At 50.3% G+C, this 9,026-nt stretch overlaps 1 protein-coding gene across 1 annotated transcript; it reads right to left on the minus strand.

Annotated features, from left to right (window-relative positions):
- Positions 1-848: 848 nt before the first annotated feature.
- LOC125885377 (uncharacterized) lies at positions 849-8,699 on the minus strand. Its single transcript, XM_049570866.1, has 7 exons — positions 8,606-8,699; positions 7,135-7,637; positions 6,512-7,033; positions 5,069-5,468; positions 4,873-4,974; positions 4,680-4,754; positions 849-3,952 (listed from the first exon to the last, which is right to left on the minus strand). Exons 2-7 carry the CDS (start codon positions 7,579-7,581, stop codon positions 3,072-3,074), a joined length of 2,427 nt encoding a protein of 808 aa, XP_049426823.1. The 5' UTR covers positions 7,582-7,637; positions 8,606-8,699; the 3' UTR covers positions 849-3,071.
- Positions 8,700-9,026: the final 327 nt, after the last annotated feature.

Consider the following 9,026-nt stretch of genomic DNA (forward strand, 5'->3'; position numbering starts at 1 on the left):
AGTATTAAGCAGCGAAATAAGTTTGGCATATTGCCTTTGACTAATATCATATTGATATGATGAACTCATACTGTCAGTCTCACACTGTGACTGTTGCACAGGAACACATCGCCATGGTGACGCTCTAATGATATTGTGCAGCCCTAACTTGAATTGAATTCTCGTGTTCATCAGAATTTATGACCCTGGACCATTTCTGCGCTGCACAGGAGTGACCCCCGTCAAGCTGCTTGAAGTAACTAAGTAACTTCTACTTTAAGTACATTTTAAACAAACTACTTTTTACTTTAACTTGAGTAGATTTTTAGATGGGTAGCTTTACTTGTACTTAAGTAGAACTTCACCAAAGTAAAGGTACTTTTACTTGAGTAGAATTTTTCAGTATTTTTTCCACCTCTGGCCTTATGACTGGTTATGGCCTCACAGACACCACTGTGCTCTGTATGGCGCTGCTACACGGTCGACTCGTCTGTGTGTCCGCAGCCTCTCACATTGGTTGGTTTTTAGAAACTAAGCACAAAAAGTAATGAAATGTGTGTTTGGTAAATTATTTCTTTGTAACAAAGCTTCTTGGCGATCAGTCTTACACCGTTGGAAAGCCTGTTTATTTCCCTTTAAATGCTGCCACATCTGTAAGGAGCATGCATTTGTGGGATGAGCAGCAGAGCTGAGTGTAAATTTGCCAAATCTTCTCAACCAATGCCAAACAGCTTTTCTTTTGCTGTTGCTATTGACTCTTGTTTTACGCTTCTGGAACCACCAGGTGTGAGCACAGGCCCTGCTACAGTGGTCAGCTGGCGTCTGCTCCAACAATCGGCACGCCACGTTTCACTGATCTGGATTGGGCCCGTGCGATAGGACAACTTCAAGCTGGTGTTCCGCAAAACCAAGGTGCAGCATTATTTAAAGTGAGCCCTCGTACCATCTGCAAACTGAAGGTTATAAGTTCGATATCATGGAGGATGTCAGAGACAGGCTGAGAAGTGAGCGTGCCTAGAAGACCGTTTCCTCATCCTATCAGCACTTGTAGGCAGTCTGCTACAGATTTGCAGTCAAGGTGTGCAGGACGATATGGCCGACGGCTCTCTGCCCAGACAATCCAGGGCAGACCGCACGCAGCCAGTCTCCGGTCTCACAGCATGGCTGCCAGGAGGCCTGCCACTGCTGCCCTTCGCCGTCAGGCCCGTTTGCTCTGGTGTCGGCAACACGTGCACTGGAACCTGAACATGCGGAGGAACGTTAGGTTCAGCGATGAGTCCAGATTGGCCTGGTTCCCTCTGATCTGTCCACGTACACGTGCAGGAACCCCAATCAGTAAGGCCTTCGCTTTCATAATATTCTTCAAATGGTGGTTCTGAGGATGAGAACAGAACTGAACAGAACTCAGCAAAGAAGCTTTTAAATACGCTGCTCCTTCGTCCTGGAATAATTCACAGAAGGATGTGAAACTGTTAAGACGGTTATAAAGGATTGAGAAATGATCTCTTAGTCAGTGCAACTGTTTATAAATCATTTAGAAATAATACTCACATCACATTTGTTCTTGTCCTCACCTTGTATTTCATGTTCATTAAATACTGCCGTCTTTAATCATTTGTTGTGTGTGTGTGTGTGTGTGCGTGTGTGTGTGTCCTTGTTGGAACTATATAAACATATACAGAGTTATACTCAGTTTATTACGGTAAACTTTAACATGTTAGTTGAATGATTCCTGTTGTCACAGCACAGGTTCATTGGACGAGTGGCGGCTGCAGGCTGGTCTGTGGCGTGACAATATAAACATGTGACGGAGCAACTGAAGGCAGAGCTGCTGGTGTTGGTCAGCTGTCAGTAGGATGTAGTTCATACACAGGAACACTGGGCTTCATCATCATCATCCTCTGTCTCCCCGCTAACATTTAAAACACTTTAAAGTCATGTTGTGTGCATGATGTTCACCTGTAGTGTGGGGTCATATGGGGGCGGGGCCAGTGAGGCAGGTATGAAGAGTCACACCTGTTAGTGTTCAGTCCAGAAATGTGGAACGTTACATCATCCTGTCAGCTGACCACAGACTACAGCTTATCATAATACATCAGTGTGTCCCTAAATCACAACATCCCAGATACACGTGACTGACAGACACCGCTGTGCACTGAGACAAACGTGGTAACGTACAGTAACGTGGCCACTTTACGGTTGTTGGGAGGCGGAGCTTAGCCGTGGAACAGACGTCCTCTATCATGTCAGCATCGTTAAATAAACTGACCTCACTTTGTCTGGTGTTAATGATTAATGGGATCAGTATAAAAACTAAACACTGTCTGAACAGGAAGTAGTTTTAGAAATAGGGGGACACTGGGTTCATGTCCTCACACGGGGACACTGGGTTCATGTCCTCACAGGGGGACACTGGGTTCATGTCCTCACACGGGGACACTGGGTTCATGTCCAACAGTCTCACAGTGTAATGAAGTGAAACCTGTTTATTTCAGTACCTGAACACAGTTGTGAAAAACGACATTACTAATAATACAACACATCTGAAGATCTGTTTGTGATGAAGGCTGGACTGTCCCGTCTGTCACAATGAATTGACCCTTCACTAAGTCCCGCCCCTTGAACACAGACCGGCCAATCACAGCGTAGCATCGTCCAGCTCCAACAACAACACAGCTGTGCTCCATCGACTCCAGGCTGCTGCTGTGGGTTTGTGAGGGACACTGTGGGCTACAGGCTAACTGACAGACTGATGGACCACCACAAAGGGGCGGGGCTTAGCGAAAGGTTAGCTGACCCATGTGAAGTCCTGCAGTAACACAATAACAAGTACTTCCGGCCATCTTGTTTTTACGTGGATTAGGTTGTTGTGCTGTCGTTGCCACTAGATGGGACAGAAAGTGTCCACGAACAAGGAACAAGGTGCAGCAGACACAAGGTGTGATGTCCCCAGGTGAGGACTGAGGGTCTCAGGAGGGTCAGTAACAGGTTCTAGGTTCTCGTAGTAAAAAAAAAAAAGGTGTGTTTTATTTTGTACAGGAAGTGCGGAGACTGACAGTCTTTAGTGTTCAGGGAAACCGTGGGCTGGTCCATCAGAAGTGGACATGTCCAGAGTGAGGTGTCTGTCCTGGGGGCCCATCCTGGAGCAGGGTCCGGTCCAGCTGCCGGCTGATTGAGTAGTGCTGGACCAAAGACTCATCGGTCCAGTCTGCTCGGGACAGCAGCTGGTCCATGTGAGGCCCCAGTGTCCTATGTGGAAGAGGGTATGGACTGATGGTGGGGTCCCGCTCCAGCAGTGACTGTCCAGGGGCTCGATGTGGCCCGTCAGGTCCATAAGGTGTCCCTGTCAGCATAGAAGTGTCCCGATCCAAGGGGGTCTGCTCGCCCATCTGGTACAGCTGCTTTTTATGAACCTGATGGTGGTCCTGGTGGTCTAGTCTCGTATGGCAAAGCTGCTTTTTGTGGATCTGAAGGTGGTCCTGGTGGTCCAGCTGGATATGGTACTGCTGTTTCTTCTGATTCTGAACGGTGTCCTGGTCCTGGTGGTCCATCTGGGCGTGGTACTGCTGTTTCTTCTGATTCTGAATGTTGTCCTGGTCCTGGGGGTCCATCTCGGCGTGGTACTGCGGTTTCTTCTGGTTGTGGTCCTTGTCTTGTTGGTGCACTTGGGCCTGGTACTGCTGTTGCTGCTTCTTCTGGTTTTGGATTTGGTCTTGTTGCTCCAGGTTCTCCTGAAGGTCCATCTGAGCGTGAAACTGCTGCTTCTTCTGGCTCTGGATCTGGTTATGGACCTGGTTCTTGATGTCTTTCCAGTGTCGCCCTCTGAGGACGGGCTCCAGGTCCAGACAGCGCTGACAGACCTCCTTCCCTGGTACTGACTGGACCAGCACGTGGACTCCCAGCTGTCTCCAGACCGCCTCCTTCTCTGCAGACGACCACGGGCGACGTCGGACCTTCCTGGGAGCCACAGGGACTGAAAGACAGACAGGAGGTAAGACAGTGCAGATCGGACATGTCAACATGTCAGAAACGTGGCGGTTGATATCAGCACCAGTGAAAATCCACAGGTCCTGATACCTTGTCCAGCACCGCCGTCACAAACACAACAATCACATGACCCGCTTCGAACACAGAGTACTGGTCTGAGTGGTTCATGAGATTTACACATACTAAAACATACATCAGCACCTGTACACGTATGGCGCGATGGTTGATAATATGTGTCTCGCCCCTCCTCCGCTGTGATTGGACAGATGGGTAAAAAGTGACCGTGACAAGCGCCATCTTTTACCCAAAGTTAAACATTTATTCAGTCTCAGTGACCCACAAAAAAATGGCAAACGTGCAGCGTTGAGTGTAGAATAGACACTTAGCGCCTCGTCACACTGCGGCCGTTTGTATGACAGGCTCGCCTTTCGGCAAGCTGCACTTGTCGCCAGTTTCCACGTGTTGTTCTTCCATGGTGGTCGGCGTTCTTCTTCTTCTTCCTGTGGCAGTTAACGTGAGATGAAAACCCGTAGGCGTACGTGCTGCCCTGTCCAGACCGGGAGAATCAAACCCCCAGTATCAACAGGAGTAAAGAAAGTGAGTGATGTCACATTTTTTTAATTTTGGCATCGACTTGGTACTGAAGGTATCTCTTCTCGTGGCATCCTGAGATCAAACCTCCTTAACATGTAACGGACTCCTGGAGAACCCACCTGAGATCGGAGGCTGCAGTCTGGACTCTGGTGGACTCGTGGACGTCAGCGGTCGGTTACTCCTCTGAGATGGACCTACAGTACAGAAGGTAGAGACAGATGATGACGTCAAACAGCACCACCTGGTGGACCACCAGAGTCATTACAGATGAATGGGTTAAGGTCAGGAGTGTGATCAGGTGTGAGGACTCACCCTCTGGTCTCGGGTCAGACTGCTGCTGACCCGGTTCTTTACACTTGTCACTTCTGGATTGGACGGATCGTTTCTTCAGCTTCGCTCCCTCTGCAGGAGCAGCTGGAAGAAGAAGAATCAGTCAGGTGGATTCATGTGTTCACCGTATGAATCAGTGATGAAGACCAGACGGTCCCTGAGGTTGACCAGGTGTTACCTGTGTCAGGATCCAGGTTCAGCAGCCCCAGGTTGTCCCACTCCCTCCCGAGCAGGTGGTAGAAGTCGGTGGTCTTGGCAGCAGCCTCCCAGTCTCCATCCTGCAGACTCTCTCCGATGGCAATTTCACAAACTGTCTTCAGCGTTGTCTTCACCGCCAGTGGAGGGCGGCTCCAGCGGTATCCGGACGCCTTCCTGGCGGCGGCCAGTGCCAGGCTGAGGCGACCTGGGGCCAGAAGGTCCTGGAGGGTGTGAACGTCAGAGTCCAGAGATTTAGCAGCGAGCAGGAACCTGCCCAGCTCCCTCAGCTTCTGACTGACGTAGTCGTACCTCCTCTGGCTGCCATCTTGGTTCCCCATCAACTTGTTCCCATATTTACAGATCAGCCAATCAGATTTGACCTGGACAGAGAGACGAGGGCGGGGTCAAACAGAGACAGGTGGACAGACAGACAGGTAGACAGGCAGACAGGTGGACAGGCAGGCAGGTGGACTGACAGACAAGTGGACACATAGACAGAAAGGCAGATAGACAGGTGGACAGGCAGCAAGGTGGACAGACAGACAGGTGGACAGACAGACAGGCAGGTGGACAGACAGGCAGACAGGTGGACAGGTAGACAGGCAGGTGGACAGACAGGTAGACAGACAGGTGGACAGACAGGTGGACAGACAGACAGGTGGACTGACAGACAGACAGACAGACAGACAGAAAGGTGGACAGACAGACAGATAGACAGACAAGTGGACACATAGACAGAAAGGCAGACAGACAGGTAAGTGGACAGACAGACAGACAAGCAGGTGGACAGACAGGTGGACCGACAGACAGGCAGGCAGACAGACAGGTGGACAGACAGACAGGTGGACAGACAGACAGGCAGGTGGACTGACAGGTAGACAGGCAGGTGGACAGACAGACAGGTGGACTGACTGACAGACAGACAGACAGGTGGACAGACAAATAAGTGGACTGACAGACAGACACAGACAGACAGACAGGTGGGCAGACGAGTGGACACATAGACAGAAAGGCAGACAGACAGGTGGACAGACAGAGAGATGGACAGACAGACAGACAGACAAGCAGGTGGACAGACAGGTGGACAGACAGACAGGTGGACAGACAGACAGACAGACAAGACAGACAGACAGGTGGACAGACAGACAGGCAGACAGCCAGGTGGACACATAGACAGACAGACAGATAGACAGGTGGACACATAGACAGACAGGTGGACAGACAGGCAGGCGGATAGACAGGCAAGTGGACAGACAGACAGGTGGCCACATAGACAGACAGACAGGCAGACAGGCAGACAGACAGACAGACAGGTGGCCACATAGACAGGCAGACAGACAGACAGATAGGTGGCCACATAGACAGGCAGACAGACAGACAGACAGGTGGCCACATAGACAGGCAGACAGACAGACAGACAAACCTGATGTGAGACGTGGTCCTGGTTCATGCGGTGCAGGACTTCACTGCAGCTCTCAGACGCGCCGCTGGAAATGGGGAGGAGGCGGGAGGCTGCAGCCTGGACCCTGCTGCGCTTCCTGGGCGGGTCTGTCCCGGGGTCAGAGGTCACATTCTGATCCACACCGGGGTCAGAGGTCACGGGACGTTTGGACCCAATCTGGTCTGTAGCAGTCGTGTCTCCTGAGGGGTCGGAGGGTGTGTCCTCTGTGGACCTGTCCGTCCTTTGGCTTGATGGATCACAGTCCGACTTCACCGTGGAGTCAGAGGTCGAGTTCTTTACGGGGTCAGAGGTCAATCTTGCTGTGGAGGTGGAGTCTTTGGAGGGGTCAGAGGTCAGCTTCTTACGACAGGAGGCCTGATGTTTCCACAGATCAGCACGAAGGAAGAAGCCGAGGCAGAGCGGGCAGGGCAGGTAGTTCCTCGCATCCACTTCCTCTGACGGCTGACGCCACGGGACGATCTCTCCGCTGCCCTGCCTGATCACCTGAGGGACAGACAGGTAGAGACAGAGACAGACAGGTCGTTAGATGTGAATATCATACAGGAAACAGACAGGTAAACAGGTGGGTAAACAGGTAAACAAACCTCGATGTTGTGCATGTAGTTTCCTCTGCAGCGTAAATGCTCCAGCAGCAGGTGGCGTTGTTTGGAGCCCGTTGGCAGCGTGCTGGCAGCTGCCACTTCCTGTTGGTCGGCGTGTTTCCTCAGCAGGTGGCGAGCGATCTTCACCTGCGGCCGCCGACAGAACACGCAGTAATGCTTCTTATCCCACCGCCGCTTCCCGTCGCTCCACGTCCTCTTCACCGTCACACCCTCCTTCGTCTCTTCATGGCCCCGCCTCTTCTCCTTCTGGACGCGCCTCCTATCACCTGCGCCCCGCCTCTTCTCTCCAGGGCCTCGCTTCTTCCCTCTCTGACCCCGCCTACCTAAAGTGGCAGCGGCTCGTCGGCGGGGACGGCGGCTGGCGGGCTTTGTCAGTTCTTCATCAGGAGAGGTGTGGTCTGAGGCGTGGAGCTCTGTCTTGTTCGCCATGGCAACCTCAGCCTGGTTCACCGTGGTAACAGCGGTCTCCACGGTAACCGAGGACCCTGTGATCAAACACACGGGTGAACATCAGCGTGGTGCAGGCAGACGTGATGATGTCAGAGGACATGTTCCTTTTCTAATTGGTCAGCATAAAACTACAGGTGTGTTTACACCCCCTGGTGGTCGAACCTGGAGCTGCACTGTGACAAACAGCAGCACAGAGCCACACCAGACTCCACACAGATATCAGACAATTTAAAGTTTCTCTACCTTTGGGCACAGAAACAGACCTCAGAGAAAAACATGCGACATGTTTTACAAGTAAACAGTTGTTACATGTTAATTCGGCCTGAACCAATTTCATAAACAGTCTTCAATGAGACAAAGGTTCAGCTGTCAGTGCTGAATCTCCTGTGAGATGAGCGCAGCCTCTTTACATGAAACACACTGCGGTGGACTGAAGGAGCAGGGTCGACCCGTGGAATGACCACACACTGTGACGTCACAGAGTCTGATTCGTAATTACATTTATGGCAGAATTAATGAAAATAAACATAATATAAGAACTACAGCTTCAGTCGGGCTGTTTGATGCAGCGGCGCGCGACGAACACTAAATCAGCTGTTTTCTGAATGGAATCTGGCAATGCCTCCTCCCAGATTTTAGCTCCGGGACAGCCGACATCAGGAGGGTGGTCTGGTGTTGATCAGTGAGTTCAGACTGACTGTCGATTACTGATCGATGACTAAACATATCGATAACGATGCGCCGACTGTTTAAGGGGTCAGACTGCAGACAGGAGGCCGTCAGAGGAGGGCGTGTCCGATAATGGAAGCGTATTTACCTTCTCAGTAAAGGCTAACGGCTAACGGGACAGAGGCTAACGGTAGCATCGCGGTTATTATTAGCATGTTAGCAGTTAGCATGAAGCTAGCTGTGATCGTGTTGTGTTTGAGGAGCAGAGCTGAAACTGATCAACTGATAACACACTGATGATCAATATTAATATCAACTTTAAAACGGTCCTCACCCCGCTGACACACACTCCTCCTCTTCCTCTGATGATGTAGAACACCAGCTGATCCTGCTCTGTGGCGCCACCTGCTGCCGCGGAGTGGAGACACGTCACATGGTATTGATCACATATTGACTCTGTCTGATCAGTGAGTTATATTGATCCGCTCTGATGTCAGGATGTTTGTTATTAGGGAATCAACGTCATCACTTACACCTGCACAGGTACATTAAAATAATTATTAAAAGAATTATTAATTAAAATAATCTTTTATCAAAATAAATAATTATTGCTGAAAATTATCATCGGTTAAAATTAATAACTATTTATCAAAATAATTATTTAGTAAAATAATAATTAACTAAAATAATGATTGATTAACTGTTAATACGTGAAGTGTACAGACAGAGTCCACAGTGTGCAGCTCCATGTAAAA

This window comes from Epinephelus fuscoguttatus, unplaced genomic scaffold, assembly GCF_011397635.1.
Source record: "Epinephelus fuscoguttatus unplaced genomic scaffold, E.fuscoguttatus.final_Chr_v1 AP022699.1".
Lineage (NCBI taxonomy): Eukaryota > Metazoa > Chordata > Actinopteri > Perciformes > Serranidae > Epinephelus > Epinephelus fuscoguttatus.

Bases quoted from the DNA above. Each gene is read 5' to 3' on its own strand.
- LOC125885377 (XM_049570866.1), bottom strand. From the start codon at position 7,581: ATGGCGAACAAGACAGAGCTCCACGCCTCAGACCACACCTCTCCTGAT. The intron at 5,469-6,511 runs GTTTGTCTGTCT...CTCTCTGTCCAG, and splicing joins AGGACCACGTCTCACATCAG to GTCAAATCTGATTGGCTGAT. The intron at 4,755-4,872 runs GTGAGTCCTCAC...TCTGTACTGTAG, and splicing joins GTCTGACCCGAGACCAGAGG to GTCCATCTCAGAGGAGTAAC.